Source organism: Crocodylus porosus, unplaced genomic scaffold (genome assembly GCF_001723895.1).
Source record: "Crocodylus porosus isolate Cpor-Errol unplaced genomic scaffold, CroPor_comp1, whole genome shotgun sequence".
Taxonomy (NCBI): Eukaryota; Metazoa; Chordata; order Crocodylia; family Crocodylidae; genus Crocodylus; species Crocodylus porosus.
This window is the reverse complement of record NW_017728934.1, coordinates 5,791,592-5,819,487: the sequence shown is the minus strand read 5'-3', so window position 1 is coordinate 5,819,487 and position 27,896 is coordinate 5,791,592. Positions and strand designations below refer to the sequence as shown.

At 53.2% G+C, this 27,896-nt stretch overlaps 1 protein-coding gene across 2 annotated transcripts in view; it reads right to left on the bottom strand.

Moving 5' to 3' along the window:
- Window positions 1–11,381: 11,381 nt before the first annotated feature.
- SYT2 (synaptotagmin 2) overlaps window positions 11,382–27,896 on the bottom strand; it is a 93,958-nt gene continuing 77,443 nt past the window's right edge. Inside the window, exons 3-10 of one of the 2 annotated variants that reach the window (XM_019546387.1) lie at window positions 24,628–24,837; window positions 23,723–23,892; window positions 19,325–19,447; window positions 18,655–18,822; window positions 18,092–18,259; window positions 17,041–17,158; window positions 14,314–14,447; window positions 11,382–12,454 (exon numbers count right to left, since the gene is read on the bottom strand). In XM_019546387.1, coding sequence (XP_019401932.1) covers window positions 12,248–12,454; window positions 14,314–14,447; window positions 17,041–17,158; window positions 18,092–18,259; window positions 18,655–18,822; window positions 19,325–19,447; window positions 23,723–23,892; window positions 24,628–24,823 — 1,284 coding nt within the window. In that variant the 5' untranslated portion in view covers window positions 24,824–24,837 and the 3' untranslated portion in view covers window positions 11,382–12,247. The remainder of the gene's footprint in view (window positions 12,455–14,313; window positions 14,448–17,040; window positions 17,159–18,091; window positions 18,260–18,654; window positions 18,823–19,324; window positions 19,448–23,722; window positions 23,893–24,627; window positions 24,838–27,896) is intronic. The other variant, XM_019546388.1, reaches the window with a different exon arrangement.

Genomic DNA, 27,896 nt, shown 5'->3' with positions numbered 1-27,896 from the left:
CCTCTTCCAGTCCTCCGGTACCTCACCAGAGCACCACGAGTGCTCGTAAAGTTGTCCCAGGGGACTTGCAATGACCTCGGCCAATTCCCCTGGGATGCATCTCAAATGTACCAAAAAGGAGCCTCTAGGGGTAAACTTCGGAGCATCTTCACCAGCATATTTCTGTGATGAGCATGCCTGTAAGAGTGGGTGAATGGAGGTGTGCTGGCATGGCTTGGAGGGGGCTTGCCAACCCTGTAGTTTAGAGATGTCCTTGGAGTCCTGAGCCTTGAGCCCCTGGTTTATAAACTCTATTTGTACCTTTAACAGCTCCTTTCTGGTACATGGGCTCTGAACTGGAGGCTATAAACTGACAAATGAAGCAGAGGGGCAGAGGAAGGATGTGTCCTACCACAGCTTATCTGCTTCATTGTGTGAAACCTGCTTAGCCCCTTGTCCTGTGCTGGGCAGGGTCTCATGCTTGTGGGACAATGGGCTGTGTCCTGTGCTTAGAGATGCATCTAGGAGATTCCCTGGGGCATGTCTCTCCAAGCGGGCAATCCTAGCTTTCCCTTTCTACAGAGACATGCCTGGGGAATGTGTGAGGCATGTCTCAGTAAGTGGGGAAAGCCAGGGTGGAGATATTCCCTGGGGCATGTCTCTGTAAGAGAGGAAAAGCCAAGCAGCTGCTCCTGAGGCTCAAAGGGGCCCAATCCTACATGGGAATTCCTGGGGTGCAAGGTTTAGGCCCCTCAAGGCCTTAGCACACCTGCCTGGAGTGGCCAGAGAGCACAGGAAGCTCTGGACTGTCTGCAGTCTTGCTCCGTAAAGCTAACAGACACCTATTACAATAAAGCAGCAGGAACTATTGCCACTTCTGTTATGGCCACAAATTTTGGACATTTGCGCTATAAAAATGAATATGGTGGCATGAAAGCAATGTCTGAGTAGAGCAAGTGTGTCCGCACCAACATGCGCTGAATGCACATGATGCTGCAGGCACTTAAATTAGCTCCTGAGGGCCACTCGAATTAAAGCACCCCCCCCCAACCTGAAGCACATGTAAAGATGCCCCAAGGGTTTTTATTTGTCACAACTTGAATTGCTGAGCTGTTTAACCTACAGTTAGTGCTGGGGACATTGTAGCAATCCATCCTGTTGACTCCTGGGGTTTCACTTAAGGAAGAAGCCTCCTGTCTTAAGATCATGGTGTGGGGGGAGTCGTACTCTGATATGGCATCAGAGCTCCAGGGTCATGAATCCCTGAGCTACCCTTACCTGGATGTCGGTCTCCATGAAATGCATCTTGCAGTCCGGGTCTGGAGTAGGCACCAGGTCTTGAATGTCAAAAACTTGCATTCCAGCCAGAGAAAGCACACACCAGCTGCAGGTGCTTCTTCAGCCTGACAAAGGGTATTTAAACCCAAAAGCTTGATAAGAAGAATTTTTCCAACTATTTGAGTTGGTCTAATAAAAGATATCAGATTTACCCAAGGAACCTTGTCTGCAAACAATAAAGGGACTTTTCCCTATTGTCCCTAGCTAGTGCATGTCTGAACCTGGTATCTCTCCGCAGGCATCGCTGTCCCTTCCTGGGACTGGGATGAAGTTAAACAGGAAGGATTTTCTGGGGTGAGCATCTCTGCTGTGTAGCATTAACTACCTTTTATGAAAGCAGCCTGGAGTCTTGCTGAGCAAGGGACGTGTCTGGAGGAGAGATTCTTCTCTGCAGACTATGAGAAGAAAGCTCCTTGATGCCAGAGAGCCTCGAGCCTCTGTCCCCCCCACCCCGCCCCCTTATGGCTTTGGCCTGGCACTTTGGTAGTGGACACCCCTTACAAGAAAGTGGGACACAGAGGCTTCCTGCCAGCTATGCTGTGGCTTTGTAGGGCATTGATTCTGTTCATAGCCTAAATGCTGCAGAGCCACCATCCAAGTCAATGGAGCTTTGTAGACCTTCCTCCAGCAGGATTTGGACCCGCTAATTGCCCCATCATTTTCTCCCAGACCCAGTGGTCTGTATGTGGCGCAAAGAAGCAACAGAGCTGGCACGGGCCCTGCTTCTGCTGCTAATATTGGGGTTTCTAGGCTCCCCTTCCTTCCTCCAGCTTCCGCTCCTTATTCCTGCCCCTGCCCCTGGGGGTGGGATGGCACAACATGGAGCTGAGGCCCCTGTTCCTGGGGAACTTGAGGGGGACCCAGAGATGTTGGTGCAGTGCAGCAGGGGTTGCCTGCCATATGATACGGGGGTAGGGAGCCATATAGCATGGTGCAGTGGGGGAGGGGGGGGACATGGTGTGGCATGGGGACACATGCAAAGTATGTGGCCTGGGAATCCATAGCACTTGGCCACACAGATTGGACATTCCTGGACTTAAGTTTGGGTCAGAAGACGGGTACAATGTGGCTGAACTTGCCATTGCTGCATGTGCCGAGCAAGAGGCGCCTGCCCCCATGGCTCCTATTCTAAGAGACTTTGTGGAGCTGCCTCAGTGTGGCAGCAGGGACTGTGGGTAGGTGCACAGTTTTGTAAGGGGTGGTGAGAGCAATGACTGGCGCCGGGGGGGTGGCTGCATCCCTGCTTCCCCCACCCACCCAAGGACAGACAGACTGTGCTGTCGAAGCAGCAGCTGGGGATGTTAAGTCCCCCCGTTGGGGAAGAATCCTGCCCCAGCTCTCAGCACCCCCTCCATGCCCAGCAGCACATCCCCTCCTCTCTCACGTCACCTGGTCCCCTCCGTGCTGCTACCACTGTCTCCAGCTGACCCAGGTGTGAGGGGAGCTCCAAAGTTGCTTCTGCCATGCTCCAGTTGGACTGGGCAGGGAGATGGGCCCAGCTGGGAACAGTGGCAATAGCAGGTGGCTTCCCTCTCCCTGTGCCTGTGCTGGCTGGGGACACCTGGGGGTGGCAGACAGGAAGGGGGAGCCTGCCTGCTGCTATCCCTGGCATGGCTGAGTCAGGCTTGCCTGGCAGTTGGGTTGGAGCAGGGTGTGAGCAGCTCTGGAGCCTCCCCTGCCCACAGGGGAGTGGCAGCTGTGGGCACGGGGAGCGGGGGAATGGGACAGGAGGGGAACGTGCTGCTGAGGTTGGAGGGGATGGGATGGGGTATTCTTACCTGCTTCAGGGACTTGAGTCCCCAGCTGCTTGCTGCTCCTGTGCTGAGTTTGAAAGGGGGGGGGGGGGCAGCCATGGTGGCAAGGCCCCTCTGCATCTGCCCCTGGCAGGCACTGAAGTGAAACTGCTTTCTGGATGCAGGCCCTGCCCCTAAAGTCTGTTGTTCTGGTAGGAAAGACCTGAGCAGCTGCACCCCTGGCTGGGAAAGGAGGGAGTGCTGGTCATTGCCTCTTCTGCGCTTGAGGCTGACTTTCACTCCCACCGCCCACCCCTTTGCAGGGAGCATTGCCAGCTGCCATGCCAGGGCCTTTACTCTCCCACAAGAGGAGCCTGCAGTGCTGTCCTGCCCCAGGCTGCAGAGGGGCTGAGCATGGGGCAGGGGTGCTGGGTGTATAGTGAGACCAGCAGCCCCAACCTGAGCTGTGGCACCTTCCCTTGCTGCTTCGTTCATGTGAATGAGTTGGAAGCCCATCTTCTTGCAGGGCTTGAGCTGGGGACTCTGACCACATGCACACTGGTCTTCGTGCCAGCCCCCAGCTTGACCCAGGCAGAGGTCTGGGACCCAGGCCCAGTGGACATGTGCTCCAGAACTGGTGGCCTGTTGAATTGCCAGGGGCTCCTGTTACTGCCTTTTGTTCAGGCTGCAAGTGGGGATTGACATTTGCAAGGGTTGGGGGTCCTGGACTAAGCCTGTCTCCTCTTGTGCCAGTTCAGCTCTTTGGCACTCACATCCTCTGGTGGCCCCGTGCCATAAGGCCAGCGTTGCCCTGGAGGCTGTGGTGGGGCACATCACCCAGGGAGCCACTGCTTTCCACTCCAGCTGGCTCTCCAGTTTTGCAGGTGGGAGCCCCCCGCCCTGGCTCCCCCCATGCCCAGTGCCCCCCTCCTCTTCGTTGGGAGCCAGCAGGGTCTGGCGGCCACGACTCTGGGCTGAGGTGCGCCGTGGCCCTGGCTGTAAGGCTGCGGCTCCTTCCTCCGGCATCTGCTTCCCACTCCCCACCAGGGCTGCGGGTGCAAGAACAAGTGGAGGCCCAAAGACTTCTTTCAGCTTGTTTCTTTAATAAGGAGACATGTATTGTTACAAAATAACAATTTGACAATAGAGACAGAAACGACAGAGTCCACACAAGGGGGGAGGGCGTTAAAAGCAGTTTCCTGCCGGTGTTCAGTGCTGCAGAGACCGTGGCACACTCAGGAAGGGCAGGGGACTGGGGTGCGGGGGCCAGGAGTGGAGGCTGGTGTTGGTGAGAGACAAGGAGGGAGATCATACAAATACCCCTTGGGAGAGGGAACAGCAGGGCCAAGGTCTCAGGATACCCCACGCGCCAGCCTGGGTCTTGCTTGAATGTTGGGTTTTGAAGGCTTGGATCCCTTCCCTTCCCTTCCCTAGAGTGGCAGGACAGCTATGAGGCTGGCAGACTGTTGCCTGAGTCGCTGAGCCAGAGATGCAGAGGGAGCAGCCTGATGTCTTCACCCATCCCATGCCTTTTGCTGGGCAAGGAGCACAGGGCTGCAACTCTCCAGGGCTGTGCCTCTCCCTGGTGCTCCTGCCCTCACCCTACAGATACTTTGCTCCCTGTGCTGCTCTTTGCAGTGAACAGGCAGTTTGGGCAGTAGGTAGACCTGAAACAGGCTGGGCAGGTGCTCATGAGGACTCCATTCCTGGCTCTGCCACTGGCCTGCTGGATGACCTTGGGCAAGTCCCTTCCCTGGTCAGCTCCCCTTTGCATCAGAGGCTGAGCCTAGTTCTATGTGGGCTGGCATGCAGCTGACCTACCTTGGGCTTCACTTCACGCCAGTAGATCACAGGATTCCTGCCCAGCACAAGAGGTCCCTGCAGCTTATACCCTCCCACTACACACACAGGCCCTAGGCTCTGCGTGGGAACCTAGCAGCTCCAAATTCACTCAAGGGCTTCTTTGCCCTTCCCTGCATTGCAGAATGTCCTTTATAAACATCACCACCTCCTCCCTGTGCAGCTCAATCAGAGAAGCAGGGCTGGAAGGTCAGCTAGCCCAGCTCCTGCCCGAGGCAGGCTCATCCCTGTCCAAGCTATCCCATACAAATCCTTGTCTAAGGGATTACTCAAGCCACACAGTCGACCCTGTTGCACAGCCCCAAAGCACAGCGCCCTCGCTGGCCCCAGGTAACAGTGGTGATCTGTGTCCTGCTGCTGTGCAGATTGGTAGAATATGTGCAAGAGATCTCCAAAGAGGGCTGTGCCCCCTGCTATAGAGGAAGGCAAAGCCCATGCCACTCCGCTCAGGGTCAGACCGATCACCACATTTGGGGTCAGAAAGGAGTCTTACCCCCTGAGCGGAGGGGCAAGACCCTCTAGCCAGGAACCTCGGGCTTTAGTCCCGGCAGGAGAATTGGCACAGTCTAGTCAACATCCCCAGCCTGGAATGCAGCTGAGCTTCTAGCCAGCAGCATCCCAGCCCCCTCCCCACGTGCCAGAGCCCTGCCCTTCACGCACCTTGTTCCTGAGGCCTGCACTGCAGTGCCCTTGCATCCGCCTTTCCCAGCTGCATTGTGGAAGACTGAATTTTGCTCCTGGGCCAACCCAAGGAGAAAATGGGGCAGCATGAAGGCTTGGATGCCTGACCAGACAATCCAGGTTGGAGGGGGCACGATAGTGCTGCGGCAGCAGGAAGACGGGCGTTCAGAGCCTCTGGCTAGGACCCCAGAACCATGGTGATTAGGTAAAAATTTGCCCAAGCTCACTACAGGCAGGCCCACGTGCTGATGGCAGTTGTCCCGTTAACGCACTGGGAGAACGTTGCTCCCTGCCATGCACCTCAGCAGTAGCCCAGACGCTCTAAGGTGGCTGCCCCAAATAGAGGGACCCAGGAAACAGGTTACCAGCTGAACTGTCCTAATGATAGTCATCTACCTCTGCTCCCTAAGGGGCCGAGAGCACTTGTGACTTCTAGCCAATCTTTACTCCTGCTCAGAGAAGGGATTAAACTGGTGTGGGGGGAGGCTAAAGCCATGTGTCTAATCACCACCTATCAATCCAGCTCAGGCTCAGACTGCGGAGGCTCGACTCACCAGGTGCTCCTTGCGCTCAGGCTGCGGAGGAGGGAGGACCGTCTCCTGGAACAAGTCATTTCACAGAATCGACCCTTCAGAAAAAGAGCATCAGGTGCAGAAACGAGTCTGCAGCCTATCCCATCAGGGTAGCTAGAGTTCAGTGAGAGGAAGGAGCCTCAGCCTCTGGTATCTGAGTCTAAATCCCTGCAAGCTGCAGGCCCACCTGTGGCGATCAGCATGACTAGGCAGGCATGTGCCACTGGGTGCACTAGGAGATGCCAGTGGACAAAGTGCAGCAGCAGGTAGGAGTTTTAGTAGTGGTCCTAGTGCCCCTCAGCCCAGTGGCGCGTGCCTGCCTCCCCCTCCCTGGCAGGGCCCATAGTGGTGGCACCTGGCCTGCATCTGCTCCAAACCAGATTTCAAAAGCAGCACAAAGTTTGGTCCCAGCCCCTCAGCAGACCATCCAAATCTGCATGGAAAGGGAATGGCTTCAAGTCCAGATGAAGCAGGTGATCACTGGAGGGGGCATGAGAAGGGGGAAGCGCCCAAATGAAACAGCACCTAAACATGGGGCCACCTCTGTGCTGCTTTGGCTCCAGACCCTAGACCCAAAGCTTTGAATGTATTTCCTCAGCCTTGCCCAAGGCCACACAAGGAGTCAGTGGCAGAGCTAGGGAGCACAGCCTGGCCCATACCTGCCCTCCTCCTACCCGGGAGAGTACCAGTCCCAGGCTGGTCCTGACATCATCTCGCCCCTCTATGCTGAGCACAGGGATGGTCTGTCTGCTGTTGGCTGGGAAAGGATTGTGCCAGTGATGAGAGAGCTGCACTGTCAGATGCAAGTGTTATCAGATCTGCTTTATTTTAATTCCCTGGAGCAACTCGATAGGACATACAATGCCACAGTTAGGGTAATGATGTTGTTCCCTTTTGACTGACTCAGGCCTTAGCTGGGCAGTGGGAGTTTGCTCAAGGAAGGACTTGGGCATTTACCCCTGTCACATGTCACCAGGATCCCAGCACCACAGAACCACAACAGTTCAAGCCCCGCAAGACCAGGCTCTGGCTTGGACCTTGGCCTCGGTCAAGACTTGGAGCTGACATTCATGGCTCAAAAAATGAACTCAAGGGGTAGGCCAGCACCCTGAGCCAGCAACCTCTCTCTGCCCATAGGGAAACAAGGACCAGGAGTTCCTGAACAGACACCACAAGAGGGGGCGGGGGAGTCGAGGATCACCTGCCGGCCAACCCCACTCAAGGATCCTGGCAGGCCGGGATCTAATATGGCTTCTAAAGTTTGCTTTTACGGTGGAAATGCACCAACACGACACAGGACGCTGAAGCCACAACGCTGCTGCTACCTGGACATGGCATAAATTCAACAAGCTACAGTTTTGCAAGTATAGGTTACAAGACACATGTAATTAACTGCCAGACTGGGCTGTAGTTCACCCCTCCAGACATTTTGAATGGATCAGGCATGCTTTGTTCCTTCCCTTTTTTTTTAATTATTATTATTTTTTATGGAAAATAAACTTACATTGTTGAGACCACTCACTTGGGTAATAAAGATTTCTGGCTGGCTGGCTGCCTGCCTTCGTATCGGTCTCACTCTATCTCATCAGGTAAAATAGTCATTCACGCCTTATGTAAAAAAATGACACCATAGCCCAGGTGTGTTCTGCAAGAGGGACAATGACCCACGGGTGTGCGAGGGACGTGGCGTCAGCTTTAACCATGCTGCTATTTACACTGTGATTGTTTCTCATGCATTGTTCACAAGGTTGGTGATTTTCTGGTTTTGATATACAGCACTAGCATTTTATATATAATCACACACAAATGAAGGGTTCGGATGAGGCTCACATGGCTTGAGTAGGTTTGTCCCCCACCTTTTTATTGAAAAACAAAACCAAAAAAAGAGTTGCTGTGTCTTAAAGTCACAGGCTCCCCCACTTTTAAACAGGTCCCATGGAACCCACGCGCCCCATCAAACAGCAAGACTCGCTCCCAGTCTCACTGCCACAGCACCAGTGGCAACGGGCCACCTCCTGCCTGGAGACAGTAGCACTGGGAATACTTCTGACCGTACAGCTGGGTGAGTGTGTGTGCCCGTGTGCATGTGCCAGCTGAACTGGGCCGATTTCCTACTGATCACACCAGCTCCCGCAAACCAATGTTTTTACATGCTTAATGTTCTCTATAAATAGAAACTGAACAACAAAAGCATGTTCCACTGTAGGGGACTCTAGAGTTACATCCTGATTTAATGTAACTGGTGTGAGGTCAGTGTTACTGGGCACCATGGGAATGGAAGACTCCCCCCTTCCCCCCACAATGGGGGAAGATGCTAACAAGCCAATTCACTTATTGGTGGCATCTCTGACAGCATAAGCCCTGGGCACTTATTGCACCTCTTGGTTCAATAAAAATCCTATTAACAATTTCTATTTTTGGCTGGTCCCTAATTATGAAAGCCCACGCAGCCATGTTATGTGAAAATGTAGGGGTGTGTGCATGCATGCGCACATGTGCGTGCACACGCACGCACGCACGCACACACACAGTTGTACCAGTATTTAAGCAAAGCCGGGAATGCTGTGGCTTTAAACAGAACTATATTTTTACCCTCTGAAGGCTGATTTGCTTCCTTTTCTGTCACCCTTTAAAGCAACAAAAGCACCAGGAGTTTGGACACCGCTGAGCAGGGTGCCTGCACGTTCTGCAGAGTGCAACCCTTGCAGTTGCCTCCCAGGCCTTTGAGCAACTTCTCTTTTGCCAACATGCAGCAATGAAATAGAATCAGGCATCAAGGTACCGCTTCTTAGGTCTCACGTACAGATTCAGAGCATCGCACAGGCGCTGTCAGCTCTGTCTGCACTGGAAATATGGGGCGTTTTTTTTAAAACAAGAATGTAGGAGCCAATCAGTGATGTGGCAGAGGGATGGGATTTAAATGTGCACCTGTGGGCAGTTCCTACATGTACGTAGCAGCAACGTGCTAGGGCATGTTCTGAGCTGAGCAAAATGTTCAGTGGGGGGTCTGAATGCCTGGGCCGTGCCCTGGTTGGTGCTGCTGCTCCAGGGGTAATGGGTTAGTTTAGGCCTGGCCTTCAAACTCCTATTTAGGCTGCTCCTGATAGGGGCTTGAACCTAACTTCTCTTCTTCCTTGCCTTATGAATGGAATGGCCTGGGTTGGGACCTGTCAATGCAGCACACCTACTTGAGGAGGCTTGGTGGGTAACTGAAATGAGGGGACCAAAGAGAACTTGGCGGGGGTGGGGAGAGGAGAGAAGGGGCAGGAGAGATTCAGGGTGAATCTAGATGCCAGCACCACTTCCTTTAAGCTTAAGTCCAGCTGACCCTGTGCCTAGCCTCCTGCTTCCCCTGGACCCTAGAGGAAGGCAGGGTAAAATACCCTGCTCCTTCCCCAGACTCCAAGTGAACTGGGCTGTTCCTACCTGGTAGCACTGCCCCCAGGGCAAACAAGCCTCAGCATTAGAGAAGCCCCAGCACTGCAGGGGCAGAAGTCCTCTATGCAGTGTGAAATTCACCTTCAGGGAGGTGTCCCAAACACAGGACCCTGGCCCCCCATCGACTCCAAGATCACTGCCCTCACAGTTGATCCTGGTCACTAGAAACCATAATGTCAGCGCCTACTCAGTTCTTCAGCTTAGTTATAAACTGCCAGGGCATGGGGCTGGTCAGATGTGTCAGCTTCTACTAAGCCCACCTGCTTTGCCAAGCTGAGACTGTTTCTTAAAGGACATTTGCTATTGATAGGGGCCAGTCCCAAACTATGAGACACCTGGCACCTTCCTTGGGAAACTCTTCCTCAGTGCAAACCATCTCACTGGCAGGAAAATATAGTTGATACTCAGGGAGAGTCCAGCCTGCTGGCCAACCTTTGCAAGAATATGCTGTATCAGATGGCCACTCTACTTCAGAGGGGGCCCCATTGTCTGGAATGGCCAGACTGCATCCGCATTAGACTGACAGATAGACAGGAGGAAGCCCAAGCAAGGCTGTTCATCAGATACTTCCAACCCATGGACTGGCTGAACTGAGACACAGCCAACAAAATTCAAAGCCTTTTGGGAATTACAGGCAGGAAAATGGACATTGGCTTGCTTGGTCATACACTCCAGCACAGAGTGGGCCGAACCAGGAAGGGGTTGGTAGTTCCTATTGTTCTAAAGTTGGCAAAAGTTGTGGCATGGGAATGATACAACCACTTTTTCTTATCAAGTTGTGTCCCAGCCCCCATGGCCATCAAGGAAGAGAGCCATGGGTTTGGGACATTCACCAGTCTTTGTGCCTGGGGGAATGGTAAAGCAGAGAAGCTCTTTAATAATCAGTGCAGATACTGGTCAGCAACATGGTTATGGCTTATATCTGTAGGGAGACAAAGGAACTAGAATGTGCTTACCATCCAACCAGCCTTGTAGTGAGCAGCAGATACCTTGGCCATTGGGGTGTCTTTGGTCCCTGGTTTGGTATGCATTCATTCTCCCTCATCGCATGGGAGCACCCCTTTCAGATCTGTGTGACACTGGTATGGAGAGCGAGCCCCTCCAGCTGGCTACTTTCCTCACGCTCTGAATGGAGTGCCAGAGCCTGGGGCAGCGGCCTTAAAGTAGATTATGCCGTGGGTGTGGAGAGCAAAGCCAAACACACAAAGAGTTTGTCCTAAATTTCAATGCAGGTGACTTTCTCCCAGATACCACTCACCAGGCTTCCTGCAACCCTCACATGCCAGATGCTGGAGCAGTTATAGCAACTCATATGCCTCTGATAACTACTATCTCCATGTGGTCACCTCCGGCATTCTGAATACCTGACATGTGAAACCCTCCTGGTGGTTCTGCACAAGTTTAAGTCAAATATCCTTAGAAGTACGGCAGTGCAAAACATGATGGGCAATGTGTGCAGAACAACCCACAGCTGTCATCTTTAGGATGGCATTTAGCCCATACGGCGATTACAGAAGCTCAAACAGCCATTTGGGCAGTTCAGCATAGGGCTTTTCTGAGCAGCAAGGGAGTTCTCAGTTCTGGCTAAAACTGTACATCTGCCATACCTGGTCATTTCAATAACACTGGGCATGTCTACACGAGACGCTGCCTGCACAGTAGCATCACATGGCAAAAACCATGCCCAGATGCTCTTGCACAGTCGTATTAGGCTACTGCGCAGTAGGCGTCAAAAAAAGGCATTTGCCGGCACTACTGCACAGTAACTCCGGTTGCTGCACATTTATTTAGTACTTGTTTATACAGTAACCACTGCACAGTAGCATCTTGTGTAGACGCGGCCACTGTTCTTCAAAAACTACAATTCCTTTCCCCTTCCTACACTGAAACTGGAATCATTCGTGTCCTGTTACCAAAGCATGCAGTCTCTTGTGGCTCCTCCCATATGCCTCCAGTTGCTGGGGCTGGGAGGCTCAATGCCCAGCCTAGGTACCACTGGGCAGTGATGTCCCACAGGTGAATGCCAAGCAATGCAGCTCTCTCACCAGAAGGAGCTAAACCTGCTGATGTTCGGCAGATTCCAGGCACTCCCATCTCCACGCTGCTTCTCACTCTTTGCCAGACAGCTAGCAGGGATGAAGGGATCAAGAGGCGAAGCAGAAAGGTGTCCAGATGTTCATTAGAGGTCTTCTCCATGGGCTCTCATAGTCCGCTTGTGTTCATCCCCAAAGCAAGCACAGTGTATCTGGTCATCTCACCCTGTCAAGCTCTGGTATCATCTTAGCACAAAGTTCAAAGGTCCAAGTGTGTAACCAAAAAGAAAGTAAGAAGAAGTGTTGCTGTGGACTGGTGATGCCACAGCCTAGGGAGACCCCAGGACAGAAACTTACTTCACACCCTAAAGGAATAGCATGGAGAAATGGTGGACATGCAGCACAGTTAAGCTTCTTTAAAGAATGGAAAAAACCATCTGTGTCTTTAACTTCTTCCTCTGAAAGCTCTTGGGACTGTCTGGGAACCCTTCCACAGCCATCAAAGGGTATTTCAGCTTAAAACCAAAACAAAACCAAAACCTAAGGTTGCATAACTGAGGTATCAATAGCTCTGGGTTGCTGAGAGCGTTCGCAGGCTGGGCTATGGGGATTCCTATTTGTTTTTCCCAAGAGCTGCATCCACCTCCTCTTCAGGCTTCAGGGAGTGCCACTGGGCAATGGGCCGCCTGGGGTTAGCCAGCATGTCAGACCAGTGCCGCAGCTCTGTGCCGGTGGAGTTGTTGCCAACAAATATCTTGCCAATAGCTTCATTCTTCCCCAGCTTGTCATAATCCAGGACGGTGATCACCACTGTCACTTTCTGAGGAAGGAAGCAGGGGGAGGAACAGGGGTCTTTAGGTACACAGAAACACTGCGGTACTGCAGGTGCACTGCTTGTGAAACAGCCTTGGTGCCAGGGAAACCCACTGGGGACCTGGTGTTTGTCGTGATTCCAAGGGACAGGTGCTGGCTGGGTCAACACTGCCTAACAACTCTGGGCACCAGTTGCCATTAATGGAGACTCTGGCACTAGCCGCTGCAATGTTATGCCACCAAACACCCTGGGAGCTCTGGAAAGCTCACCCCGTATTTTCAGATGGCTCTGACTTCTCAGCATAGATGTAACAGGTCCCCCTGAACGGGCATTCAGAATGTGGCCCCTTTGACACACCGACACCCTGCATCAGAGCTGCCCCAGGCAGATGCTGAAGTGAGCTCTGACCTTTTCTCCCCTCAGCCTGGGCTGAGCTAACTTGGCTAGAGCCCTGGTACCATCCAGAACTTGTATCATTTTAAATCTGTATTCTGTACACTTAAGGAAGTGTAAACCCTTGTGGGAACTGAGTTCATATAGTACAAAAGGGGCTGCTAGAAGGATAATTGTGTCTCCAGGGAGGGATGGACACTAGGGAAAACCCAGTGCCAACAGCCTCCATGCTATGGCTTCACCAGGACAAATGTATTCAGACTGCCCGAGCTTATGGGTAGAAGCTGAGAGGAGCCCAGGCCCACTTTTCAATCAGCGGTGCCCTTGTGGAGTCATGAAAGGTGATGGGGCTTTGCAGGAGTCACCAAGGACTAGATGCAAAGGGTCTGTGACTGCATGAGGGTCACCAAGAGCAGGGCACAGAGGAGAGGGGCTGGTAAAGGGCATAAAATTTGCCCACACAGGGATCCCAGAGGGCAAATCCAAGTGGCTGTACTGGGTATGAAGGGACAGAGGGCTGTCTAGGGGTCAGTAGCAGCCTAATTCGCCTATAACCATCTGTTACAGGTGACGAAATGAAAGGAAGGAAAACCCCTGCTCTCCTCTCATTTAGGATCCTGAATACAATTCTCGAGCGAGCTCTGGTCCCTTGCTTACTGCCAGGCTAAGTGTGCAGGGTTGGCAGCTGGAGGAGAAGGCACCTGTCAGCCCGTGGCCCACGCGCACTGAGTGCGGAGCAGCTGAGACAGTGACCCAGGACCTCATGATCCCTTCAGTAGCTCTGCTGATGGCTTTGGGGCTCTTTTCCCCATTGCTGTGCACAGCCTTTCTGTCTCCTACTAGCACGTACTGAGGGCAGGGCTAGGCCTTACATGAGGCAGTGGCTCTTACTGCCAGCGAGGCAAGGCTCTTGGCAAGAGCAGCAGGTGTCATCTGCAAGCTCTTCAAGGAGTGGGGGGTGTTTCTGCAGAGCTGCTCAGGCTGTGCAGCCCCATGGGAAGGCAACGGTTGTCAGTGACATTTGAGCCCCCAGTCGTCTAAAGGCTCTTGATACTGATGGTACCTCTGACAACAGGCACTGGCTTTCTCTAGCGCTCCTTGCTTTGACAGCATCCTCAGTGACATCCCACGGATGCTCCAAACCACACAACCTGGGCTCCTGGCTAATCCTTGCAGTCACTGCCAAAACCCAGCCTGAAGCTCTTTGTGCTGGCTTTAGCCTGCCCACCCCAGCCTGTGGGTACTTCTTGGACCCGATGCAGCAGTACCTGCAGCACCCACAGGTGGACTGTGATAGATGTAAGTGGCATTAAATGTGTGGGGCCACGCTTATTTTAGCCTGAGAATGAGGCAACAAGGAGGGGGAAGGAGCCAGTCCCTCCATTCAGAGGACCTCAAGTGCCGGCCACCCACCACTCCTGTCCGCATGCTCCACCCCACAGCACCCAAGGCAAGAATCATGACAAGTGAACCTGTATCTGTTCGAAGGGGATCTCGAAGCTGAAGGATTCATTGAAGTAAGGGTTTAGCGTCTTCTTCTTGACAGTGGTCTTCTTCTTCTTCAGCCTCTTGCCATTCTGCAGCAGGTGGATCTTCACATATGGATCTGAAAAGAAAGCCCAGAAGAGCAGAGGTCAGAGGCAGCCAGAGCTGGTGCCTGATGGAGCACTGACAGAGCACCTCATAGAGGATGGGAGAGGGCAGAGACCCAGGTAGGAGGCTCTTTGGGTCCACGCAGAAGGGATGGCAGAGACAGCATCATGACACACGGCAGCCTGCTATCAAATCCCTAATATGAAAGAATAATAAGTAGCCCCCATATATTTACTTGTATTGGATTATGTATGTACATGGGGCAGGTGTCTGATAGCAGATGAAGGCTTGGAGGCTGGATCTGAAAACATTCAGATTGGAAATATGGTGCATTTTCAGCAGGGAGGGGAATTACCTATGGGAGCCACTGCCGTGGGGACAGGGCAGGGCTGCTGTCACCCCATGACTGGGTATCTTCCTGAATGACACAAGCTGGCTCAGCTGGATAGTTTGGCCTCTGGGCAGGAACCACAAACTTGGATGCTCTGGCCTGCACTAGGCTGTGGTGAGACAGGGTAGCTGTCACAGCCTCATCTAGCCTCAGATAGTCTATGAGCATGTCATCTTGCACCGTGATTGTTAATCACCTTTTGCCCATGGGGTATCTAACACAGCAGATCCACAGGCCTTCATTAGTCCGATCAGTCACCAAGATGTTGGCAGAGCATGAATGACGGTGACTCCTTTGCCTTTGCTGCTGGAGGTCCAACTTGAGTCATGCTAAAGGGCTGGAGAGCAGGGGTGTGTGCAAAGGGGGCACCAAAATCACTCAGCCCCCATGCCTGCTTTGTTTATGCTGCTGGAATTTGGGCAGTGGAAAGCTGGGCCTGGAAAGCTATTGCTGTTTTCATTAAAAAACAGGCTTCTGGAGTTTGGTTCCTTGGCCCAGAGGAGCCTGCAGTATCACCAAGGGGCCCAGTGCGTGGGAGGTCTCATTGCTCTTGAGCTGTGCTCCCTAACTCAGGATTTGTGGGCAGAGGCTCTCTGGCATTGCTCATGATAAAGCAGCTTGTTAGGAAACAACCTGGCCTTGCCTGCAGCACACTTCTTGCTCAGTATTGTTGCTCACTAGCAAGCCAAAGTCAGGGACCACTGCTCCAGAGACAGAGGCAAAACTCTTTCCTACCAGGAAACCAGCCTGACCACGTCTACACCAGCTGACTTCTCAGCTCAGAATCACCTCTGCAAATGTCTTGGCACTAGCTTGGTGTAGTAAAGAAGATATTTTCTGGCACAAGGCACATCAGATGTCCTCAGGGCACAGTGAGACATGCTGGTAAAAGCACCAGAGTCCCCTTCCCAGACACACTGGCCCGCAAAACTGTACTGCTTGCAAGTTATGACTCCAAACATTTCTGGTGTGATTGCAGCCTGCATGTGCTACTAGAAAAGCTTATTTATCCCGCAGCCCAATACGGGGCACTGGGAAGTTTGCACTCAGAAAAATCTCACTGCCGGGCTGGTGTGCAAGCATGGGGCACAGGGCTGGAATAGCAGGGGTCTGAAGGTCATGGCTGAGCTACCTTGGCAAAGCTGTTGTGGGAAGAGCTGAAGGCCGGAAGAGCAGCCCCTGCACTGGGACTGAAGGGCACCAGGGGAGCTGCATGAGCAAAGCTTATATTCTTCCTGCTTAGATAAAACATGGCTCTGGTGAGCTCAGAGACCTGTAAGATTCTTGTTCCTAATAATAAACCTGAGCCTTCCTTTTGAGTCTGGCATTACTGATGCAGTAGATTATCAGGGCTAACCTGCTCATATCTGGGTAGAAGCACAGGCTCTGCTTGTCATGATCCTTTATCTTTGTCATTAATTTATAAAGCCAGTTTTGGCCACTGCCTAATAAGGGCTCCCCGTGGGACACATTCTGCCCACGGGGTGAGGGGACCAGGGAAGCAAGACTGAGATGCTGTTTGTAAGTGTAAAAGAGAGAGCAGGCCAATGCATCTGAACAACAAGCCAACCCTTAGGGGCCCTTTCCTCCCACTGCAGGAAACAGAAGTAGAGGGTACTTGCCCCACTTGGTGCTGGTGTTTGCTTAGCACATGACCATCTACATACTCTGGGCCCTGACAGCTCAGTGGAGGCTCCCTGCATTTGACTAAGCCAGGGCACCTATTCCCTTATCTCCTTGGTGTCTGCCACAAACGGCTCCAGCCAAGATGGAAATGTGGGTGTCTGTGAAGGGAGTTGCACAAGCTGCCGCTTTCTCCAGACCCCCCAGGGGTGCTTCCCCCTGGGCACTCACTGACATCAGTGCAAGGTGGGCATGAGCCATCGTGTTTGCCCCCACTGGAGCTGCATGCCAGGGATCTGGTGTTTAAACTGGCAGACCCAACAAAAAGCCATAGGACATGCAGTATCTATGGCTTGCTTCTCTCTTTGGCTTGCAGGGGGCACAACTCCATGTGGCTTCAAGACAGAGCCATGGAGGTGTGACTGCACCATGCAGGTGTCCCCATCAGGTGCATGGTTCTTGCTGTAAAGGTGTTGTGAGTGCTAAGCACCGTGGTAAGGACTCCCCTCCAGAATGTCCCCCAGCAGAGGGACCGCGTTTTGCTGCTGGCTTAGGAGTGTCACCCAGTGCTAGAAGGTGGTTCTGTGCTTACCAGACAGACCCCCGACGTCCATCTTTTTCAGGTTCTTTGCTTCCAGGATGCAAACGGTGAGCTTCCCCGCGGTGGGTACATACCGCAGCGAGATGCAGATATCTCCCAGCTTCTCTGGCTGTTGGCCCAAGGGGAAAGCAGAGGTCAATGCCGTCCCATTGCTCACACAGCCATTGCTGTCCCTCAGAGCACCTGCCTGTGGGGCTGAGAGCTAATACCCTAGGAAACTATGGGAGGAGATGCACAGGCAGGAACCTCATCACCCACGAGCCAGTGTGAACCACTCTCTTGATTGCACGCCTTCTGTATCACTGCCTTTCCAACAGGACATTCCCTGATTGAGGCAATTCAGTGATCCCTGTGTTTTTACTATTGCTTCATATTCACATGCAGCTTTTGCACAAGGAAGACACTTTGCAGATACTGGCCTCATGGCCAAGGCTTGAGCTGAGACTCTGATCGGGGTTCAGTCCCTGACTCTCCCACCAACTGCTTCCCTGAGTCTTTCTCATGTCGCCCGTTATGGCTCCAACTGCAGCTAGAGGTGGGATAAGCAAGACACAGACCCCCTGCATGTCTTGTAACAGAGCCAGGGCTGGTGTTAAGTGGGGATTTCTCCCTACTGCTTAGGCAGGTAATTTGATTCAATTGATAAACTTGGTAACATCTCAAAGCCACGCCTCATGGCAATGGTAGAACTGGGAACCGGCCCTGGACTTTAGTACTTTTCTCAACCCACTAGACTCCACTCCCCAGCCAGACCTGGGAACACAGCCCATGAGTCGTGATGAGCAGCCCTTGTTCTAACTGCTGGATGGTGCACTCTCTCCCACAAGGGACACCTGTCCAGCATTACTGCTGTCTCCTTGAAGGGTGGATCCACCTGCTGCAGCCTACACCCTGTGGTGCGAAGCAGAGCCAGGAGCCCATTTGTGGGGCAACCATGAAAGCAGCCTCAGCCCCAAAGCCATGGAGCTGCCCAGGAAGTCCAGCTCCTGACCCATAAGCATGATTTTTGCCCCCGCCTTCTGCTACTAGACACCTGCCTCACCTCCTCCTTCTCGCCGCTCTGCAAGTCTCTCCACTCCTCAATGGGCTGGCCCAGGTCCACCGTGTTCATGGGCACCTTGACCTCCCCAATGATATCATGCTTGGAGAAGCGGTCAAAGTCGTAGATAGACATCACCAGAGTTTTCCCACCCAGCTCCTGATAGGGAACCTGTTACGGAGAAGAGTACTTTCAAAGCATGATGGTAGTGTGGATGCAATAGAAGAAAGGATCTGATTTGGTAAGAATGGTTCAAATGGATCTGAATCTGCCACAGCTTATGAGCCTGGGCCCATTACCTATTCATGCAATGAGCTGCAGGAATTGCAGCATGGACGTAGATGCACACCAGCAGCAGGAAAGGGCCCTGGTAGATACTCAGGTTAATCATTTCTTGAGGCCAGCTTCTTTATCCCTGAAATTCCCAGCTTGGGCACCAAGCCCTGGGAATTGGAGTAGGGGAGTTCTGGGCTGGGATCCATCCCTAGTATAGTTAATGCCTGAATGGGCAGCTCCAGCCTAGGCTCCCAACTCTCAGGAAGCGAGGGGCCTGAGGAGAGGCTCACCTTGAAGGTAAAGGTTTCATTGAAGGCAGGGTTGAGAGTCTTCTTCTGCACTTTGGTCTCATACTTCTTCTTCTTGTCAGGCAGCAGGAAGACCTTTACATATGGATCCGAGGTGCCACCCATGTCCAATGCTGGAAGCTCAGCTGCTTGGAGGATCCCCACTGTCAGCTGGGAAGACAGCAAGACAGCTTATTTGGGTGTTACATAGAAAAAAGCTGAAGGCCCCTCCTGTTCCACTCTCTCTGCAGCCAGAGTGGGATGGCACTCAGTTCTGCCAGGGGAGTAGGGGGTCACCTTCTCCAAAGCACTGATCTCCCTATCTGGGAGCTGAATTTGGGAGTTTCCCTTGGGAAGGGCAAAGGGCCCAGGTAGCAAAGGGTGGGGCCCTGGACAAGGACTTGGTGGCAAGACCCCTGACAGCCTCTCTTGCCCACACTCTGGAGAGCAGGGGGACTGCCAGAAGGACCCTTTCAAAGGCCCAGAGGGACAATAGTGGGGACACAAGTGCGTGAACCCAAAGACATCACAGCCCTCTGCAGGCACCTGTGCTGCTCAGAGCTTGGTGTTTGCTCCACACTCCTCAGCTATCTTTTCCATGTGAATGGCTCATCTAAACCCACTTTTGCACCACGAGTTCCTTAGCCCAGGCTCCCAGCCCCAGCCGTGGCACCTGGTTAGCCTGGAAATCATAATCCAGTGAGAACTGCAGCTTGCCCAGGTTCTCTGGCTCTTTTTCCTCCTCCTCGCCTTCTCCCTCTGTTAGGCCTGTCTCTTCTTCATCGTCCTGTTTGTTCTGAAGAGGAAACAGAGGTGCCCAGTTTAGGACTGAGCCTGTAGAGACTGCTGTCAACTCATGCACACACACATTCCTCCCAAGCTCAGCCCAGAGGCTTTTGGTAGTGCAGGGATCAGCAGCTCCAGCATTCACGTCCCTCAGCACTGGCTGAGAGGGAGGTATGGGACGCATGGGGATTCAGTTTGGTAAAATCCAAGCTCTTTAGCACTGGGGCATTTAATCCTATTGCTCCACAGGAGTTTGCTGCCACGTCTCTGTGGCTGCAACACAGACAGACGCTGCTGCCCTCTACTCAATGGAGACTCAGACCTGCTGCAATGTGCATGCTGAGTCTTAACACTGCTTCAGCTAATGGGGAGCCTCTTTTAGCAAAAGTGGTGAGTACCAGAGCTTCTGCAGTAGGAGCACTCAAGTTCTAACCGAGGACCATGCGACCCTGGGCAGCCCCCGTGTGCAGCACTGATGATGGTGACACGATGGGATCTGACAGATCTGTTACAGCAAACAGCACTATCTGGCAAGGAGGAGGAAGGGTGAGGCTGCTGTGGGGCAGGTTGCAGGGTGCTCCGCACTGGCCATGTATGCACATGGGATGAGGGCTGAGTGCTGACCCTGGGAGGAAGGTTTGGAACGGGGGCCAGATTCTGGGTAGATTGGCCATGGAGGGAATGGAAGAGAGTTAAACTCAAGCAGGAACCCCAAGGCTTTCCGGCACAGTAAACTGCGGACACGTGTATAACGGTAGGGGAAGGTGGGTCAAGCTCTGTCTTTGGGAGATTGAGTGACTTGTCCCAGGACAGAGCCAGAAGTACAACCTCAGTCTCTCCTACGCCAAGGCTGGTGTGCTGGCCACAGAGCCATTCTCCGTGCTTGCACTAAGTATGTCTATCTGGAGGAAGGAGGGATCTACCAGGAACAGGGTGCTGTTCTGTGAGACACCAACAAAGACAGGAAGCAAATCTGCAGCTAAGTCGGGGGTTTCTTATTTGCACTGCTTAAAATATCCCCATCCACAGGAACAACCATTAGTGCTACCTGTTACACTGATCTGCAACCTGGACCCAATTTGAGGGATCTGTGCCGCAGAATGGGTCTGGCATGGTTCCCTGGTGGATGCATCAGATCCCCAACTGCCTGGTCCCCCTCATAGGTCTTTAACATGCTTTCAGCCTGCCGTGCATAAGCTCTGGAGCCAGTGGGTACCCTAGTGCATTGCACAGATCCCAGACCCTCCCTCTCTTTGGCCAGTAGAGAAGAGTCATTCAACTTGGCACCTACCGTGAGTTGCCATCCAGGTTAGTCAGAAAACACGGAGACAGAACAACACAGAGGAAGACAACAAGAGCACAGAGAAGGAAGAGAATGACATTATAGAGGCAGCAGCCACACAGGTCATCAACAACATCCAGTGTTTGTGAGAAACAACAGACTTTGCCCTTGTATGGGCAGACTGCATCTGTGCTGGAGTGGGATCAACTGGGTTTGGAAATGTTGTCCATACTGACACGAATTTTGTTGGGACGTGGCCAATTCCTAAAAGGGGCAGGCACATTAAAGTATTGTCTCTTCTGTCTGTGGGCCTGAATAAGCCAATCCCATCATTCCCTCTAATGGAATAATGCCCAGCAAAGTCACGGAAGTTGCTACCAGCCCAGTGTTTCTCTGGAAATCAAAGGCACAGAGACATGCAGGGACAGAGAGTGTGAGATTTTCTTGACACAGAGAATACACTTATAGACACAGCAGGACACTGCTGTGGAACAGGAGGCAGAGAGGAGGTGAGTGATAGGAAAAGGAAAGGGAAACTGAAAGGAAGAAAAACACATTGTAATACCCTGACTGAATGTGCATTCTCCTGTCTCCTCTAGCCTACCGAGTGGTGAAAAGCCCAGCAACTTCTACTGTTCCCTAACAGAGATCTTCCTCTGGCTCAGGTGCATTAGGTCTTCCTTAAAGGGGCCTGCACTCTGTTCCATGTAGCTGAGACCCAGGGTGCACTGTGCATGTGCCACTTCGTGCCGCCTCTTGAAATGTGGATCTCATTGGGAACCGTACTTTTGGTGTGGTCAGACCTGTGCTGGTAAGCGTGGGGAAATGGTTCTTGTCCTTACTGTGTCCTGCACTGCCATTACTGCATGGCCTGTACGTTCGTTGTCTCTCAGCCTCTGCCTGTATGTGACACTCCTCCGTAACTTTGTAATCATCATTGCAGGCACTGTGGCTCCTGTTGGTGCTTCAGAGCTACACTAAACTAAGGCATTGGCCTGCTCTGGGGTGCTGGGAGGCTATAGGAACCCCAAGGGAGGCCATCTCTCTGGGGCTCAAAGCACATCCACTATATCACTGTGTGGTTGTTGCATCTAGCTATATCTCCTTTGGCAAAGCATATATCCCAAGGGCTGCTATGATACACTCCGGGTTTGTTGTCATATTTGTGTGTTCACGTTATAATAATGTTGCATGCCTCAGTTTCCCTGGCTAGTTTGTACACAGGGAAAAAAGGGTTAACTGTGATTGAGGCATACCTGTTGCAGCCCCCCAGACTGTGTGCATGTGTGGTTGTGGGGGGCCCAGAGGCTGGAGGCAGAACAGCCAGGGCTGTTTTTGCTGACAGAGACTGCTTGGGCTTCATGGTTGAGGACTCTGCCAGCTGAACTGCTGGCTCTTTAAATGAAAGCTGCCTGCTTCACTGGGTGGGACTTCGGGTGCACTCCATAGATGACCCCCAGCTGGGACCGTCTGACCCCAGAGCTCTTTCCTGCCAGGGCAGGGGGTCAGACTCAATGATCTACTGAGGTCCCTTCCCACCTCAACATCTATGAATCCCTTTGAAGTGACAAAAGGCCTCCCAGAAACTAAACCAGAAGACATCTCTCTGTGGGGACCATGGATAACCAGGAGGGGTCAGGGACCAAAAGGCTGACTCTCCAGAAGCTATGATGTCTGGGCTGTCTTCAGGGGGTACTCCCAGAGACTGTGTAAGCCTGGGGATCCCATGCAAGTGCTCCTCTGGGGAAGCCGTGACAGGTGCCCGCAGGGCACAGCCGTTGTGTCAGGGTAGATATAAGGGGCACAAGTTGGTGTGTGTGGAAGGCTCCTGGCACTATTCCTCACTGTGCATCTGGCAGCGTGATCCTCCCCATCTCTTCCTGCACCCCATTGGGAATGAACAGCTCCCGGGTTTCATCCTCTGTTTGTGCAAGTAGCCCTGCCACAACTGCTGGAAACCCCTGCCCGTGCTGCCACTCCTGGGCTCACAGCGCCTGCTGGGAAATGGAGTCTGGTGCCGGCTCAATCCAGCTTGCAGGCTGGACCTTGCCTGCCACTGTGATAAAGCAAGCTGAGAAGTTAGACCAGTTCGAACCTCAAATACTACCAAGCTTTAGGAACAGGTAGCTACCCTGTAGGGACTGGAGGGAAGAGGTGTCAGATTATACAGGGCAGTGGCAGTATCTTGGTTCCTGGCAAACAGAAGGGAAATTCTGCTCATTGAGAGCTTTATAAGGAGAGACCAGAGAGCTCCAAGCCACTTCCTTTTTTCCCTGAGCCATTACCTGTGTGTTCCCTGGTCTGAGGGAAAAGGGCAAAATGAACAGGGCTGGGTCCAGATAAGACCACCCCCAGGAGACAAGGGATGAACAGAGACTGCAGGTTGATGGATAGTAACAAGTGATGTGAATATGAAGCTTTGATCTAATGTTCTCTTCTGGCCTTAACCTCTATGAAGCTAGGAAAGTCTCTGGTGGTACAGAAGAACATGGAGCACTGGTCAGAAGTGTGTGTATGTGTGTGTGTGCACATGCGTGCGTGTGGTGCCTACAAACAAGACCCCCTGTCCAGCAGTGTCAGCTCTCCCATCTCCTGATACTGATAAGAGGGCGAACACCTTGTAGACAAACATTGGAAGGGGTCTTGTCCTAAACCCCAGACCTGGTTCCTCCTGAGCAAAGAACAAATAACCCAACCCTTTGCTGAACATCTCTGTAACCTGCTGTGGGACAGTGGGGAGCCCGGTCTCTGCCTGCTGGTGCTAACGATTGGACTGCTTCTGCCTTGTGTGGTTACTTTCTTAATGTAAGCACCGGGCTCCTGCCCATTGCCTAGTGAGGGTTCGTATCTCACTCTTGCCTTAAACGGAGCTGGCTGCTTTTGCTTCCTGGGGCTGGGGAAACCAGCAGGTTGCCCTGGCTTTACCTTGGCCAGAACATAAGCTCACCCTTTGTACCATGCTGGCTGTGCGAGCTGGCTGAGATGTTCTGAGCGGTGCTTTACCTGGTTCCCTGATTTCATGTCTTTCATGTTCATAGCATTCTTCATGCCTTTGCCCTTCTCCTTCTTGTTCTTCTTCTTCTTGCAGCAGCATTTTTTGCAGATGCAGAAGCAGCAGGTGAGGAAGAGCAGGCCAACTACCACAGCAATGGCTATCAGGGCCCAGGGAGGCACTGTGCAAAAAACACCAGCCACACAGTCACCCTGGGGCCACTTCCATGCACACAGCACTTGTAGAGGAAGACCGTGCTCCCAAAATGCAGCAGGGCAGACAGAGTACAGACATCTTAGTGGGACACAGGGTGCTGATAAACAGTCACCCCAAAGCCACAAGCATTTACAGAAAGGCCAGAGGTAGGGGCACTGGTGATGGAGCAGGGAAGATGTGTTTCAATGGCTGCAACAGGAAGAGTTCAAAGCCTGCTCTGGACTGGTGACTCTCCCCAGTGCACCCAGGTGTAGCTGGCACCTGGTCATTCAGGCTGGGCACTCAAAGGCAGCTGGATGTAATGCTAGACACATCTCTTCTTTGTGTGGCCTTGGCTACAGAAATGGTCATGCTTTAACCATGCCAGCCCCAGGGTCACTAGGCTCAGAAGGGCCTTTGATCTGGTTTGATGGGAAAGAGGCACTCCCACGGTTTGCTTTATTACAGCATCATATGTAACAACTACCCCTCCTCATCTAATTCCCTGCAAGGCAGTAGTCTCATAACACCCAGAAACCCTGTGGTCTCCATGGTAACTGCCGCCTGAGGTTACCATGGGAAAGAGCTGGTGCTTAACATCACCATGTGGGACCTAACTGGAGGTGGGCTGACGGGATAGAGGGTCTGTCTTTTTGTGAGACCAGTGCACAGTGCTTTCAGAAAAGGGTGCTGGAAGAGGAGGCAGCAGCCAGTTACTTACAGGGAATGCTCTGTAGCCCTTCCTTAAATCTTTCCTTGGCAAAGTTGCTAAGCTTGGTGAACAAGTCCTCCCCGTTCTTCTCCTGGCTCGTGGCATGAGTCACGTTGTCCATGCTCGTCACGGGCATCTCGGTGCTGGTGGGCTTTGGAGGCACTTCATCCTCCTGGACCTTCCTAAATAAGTTCCTCGACTTCATTGGTAACAGATTCCCTGAAATACAACCACAGGCTGATTGTGTTACAAACCCAACATGCCCCTCAGCTTTCAGAGGCATCCTGATCCCAAGGAGGTTGATTTCTATTCCCCATTCACCACCCTGAAATCTGTAGACAGACATCTCTAGCTGCTTTCACGGGTTTGGGCATGAGTATGATACTCTCTTACTGGAGGAGCCACTAGGGTGGGGAGAGTGGGATGGTTAGGACTTTCAGGTTGCATTTTCACTTTTATTGCTATTAATTATGGTTACTTGATTACTTAGTGCCATGAACACCAACCACTGGATTACTGCCGGGTGCTGCATAAACACGGACCAAAACGGCAGTCTTTACCCCCAGAACTTACAGTTGGAGTATAAAGCAAGAGACACTATGGGCAGATGGGGAACAGGAGGAGACAAGGAGACAGATTGGTCAGTACAGTGGGCAGTCATTCAGCACATCAGCAGCTTAACTTGCATCCAGGTCTTCAGGCATCCCAGCAAAGATGAGTTTAAAAGGAGACACATGACTGAGAACAGTGAAATGGCTTTGCGGATGCTTCGGAGGAGCCTCTCCCAAGAGTGAGGGGATAGAGCCCCAGGTGTATCTGGAAGTTCGAGAAGTGGGACAGGCTGCCATCACCGTTCACCTGGGGCAAGTCATTTTGAAAAAGGGGCCTCTAATTTCAGGTGTCAAACTTAAGGCATTTCAAAGGGGCCTGGCTTGGTCCCTTTGGAAAATGGGATCCTTCACAGCGTATCTGCTTAAGTTCCAAAAGGGCAGGCACCCAAATCATTTGTTGCTTTAGAGAATCTGACCTAAATTCTCCCTGCTTTATCTCCTTTTAGAGTTGAGGTCCTCTAATGCCTTCAGACGATCAGTGTAATGTGGAATCCACTCCAAAACAACTTCAAAATGTGTATGGCAGGACTTAGGCGGTCTCATCAATCAGGGAGCTTGGGCAGACCCAGGATCTGGTTGCAACAGCCTCAGTACAAATCCTTTGCATACCCCTAATGCTCTGGCCCCTCTCCTCTGCACTGCAAAGGGTGCTGAGGGGTGAAAGTGCCAGGGCTGGGCAGAGTAGGAGCCAAGTCCTCAAGTCCATAGTCAGACCCCAGTGCCCTTCTCAGTCCTTGTTTTTAAGACCTTCAGTACACGCTAGATCCCAGAGTTGCTCCCAAGTGTAACAGACACCCCACTCACGACCCCATCCACAGTGGTCATGAGAGAACTGCAAGTACTCTCCTGAATGGCATTTCATGTATGGTTCAAAGGATGTTGTCACCTGCAGACTCCAGCTAATGATCCTAATACTCTCCCATCCAGCGCCACCCACCCAACCGGAAGCCCCTGCCTAAGACCCTGCGCCATGCCTGCCTATGCTGGAGGAGGAAATTCAGGTAAGAAGCGGGGGAGTGAGGAGGCACAGAAGGACCATGGGTGACCATCCCAGTCCTTGGGGCTGGGCCAGCTCCTGCTGAGTCCTGCCATCGTGACCATCCAGCCAGGAGTCACATGGTACAGGAGTGGCCGGCAGGAAAGTGGGGAAAGCAGCGCCAGGAGGGGAGTGGAAGCGAGCGGGCTTGTGGGAGGGTGGGGCCTGTGCTGGTGTCCCAGGGCCAGCACTGGTGGGGCCCAGAGCAGGACGGCAGGAACGTGGGGTACAGGCTGGCAGGGGTCTATGGAGCTGGACTGGGCTGTGCCAGCAGGGAGAGAGGGGAGCTGGCCTGGCTCCACAGAGCCCCTGCCATCTGGGACTGTGCTCCTGCTGCCACACTCTGGGCCTTGCCAGTGCTGGCCCCGGGGCACCAGCATGGGCCCCAGGCTCCCGTCTGGCTGGTGCTGTGCTCCTGTGCATCTGCTCGCTCCCAGTCTCCGCCACCCCAGCCTGGCGGTACAGGCAGGAACCAGTGCGCACAGGCCCAACCCCACATGCCCCGTGCTCGCCCATTTGGGCTAAGCAGCAGCAGCAGTGTGAGACAAACTGCTGCTCAGAGCAGGGGGAAAGTGGCCCCTCCCCATCCTGCTGCTGGAGCTTCCTGGTGCAGCTGCCCAAAGCCTGCGTGGGGCTGCCCTGTGTCTCCATGTCACTGCTGCCTCTGGGCTGCCCCACAGGGCAGTGGTGGCAGCGGAGAGCAGGCACAGGAAGCCCTGCGTGGGCGCCAAGCGGCTGCACCAGGAAGCACCAGCAGCAGGAGGGGGAGGGACCGCTTTCCCCCCCACGCTGAGCAGCAGTTTGTCCTTTGCCACCACTGCTGAGCCTGGGCCCCAATGCCCGGTCCAGGCTCACCCACTGGGGCTGAGCAGTATCAGCAGTGGCAGCAGCAGCTGGGCAGACACTGCTGCTTGGCACTGGGGAAAGCGGCCCCTCCTCCTCGCTGCCGCTGGCAGTGTTTGGTGTGGCCGCCTGGAGCCCGCACCACTCCAAGCTCCCTGCAGATCCGTCACCGTCACTCAGTGTGGCAGTGGTGACAGTGTGAAGCAGCTGCGAGGCAGCTCACAGGTGGCAGTGATGAAGCTGCAGGCTAGCCCAGCATGGCATGGGCTCCAGGCAGCCACTGCTGCTCAGCCTGGACAGGTGAGCCCAGAGCTGGTGTGGCATGCACAGGGTCATGGCTGCATGCACTGGTCCCAGCTGCTCCTGCTGCATGCCCAGGGGTGGCAGGACATGGCACGGCCGGGCAGTGCAGAACAGGCGCCAGGAGCACTGGGGCTGTGTGCTGTTGGCGGTGGTGGGGAGGCACTGCAGGGCACTCAGGCTCTCGGCTGTTGTGGGGTGGGGGCAGGTGTTGACCAGCCCAGGGGGGTACACACAGAGGGGCTCCCATGCACACCCCACATACCCTCAAACCCTTCCCACCAGTACCACAGCCACACCTTCCCCCACACACTATCATACAACACAAATACCATACCCACACACACCCCCCACACTCACCCACTTACATCCACACACACCCACAGCCCCCTAGAAATCCCATACTCACCCATCCACACCCCCACATCCACTCCACAATAAACGAGAGTATTTCTTTTTGAGCTATTATGCAATTGTCTCTATATATG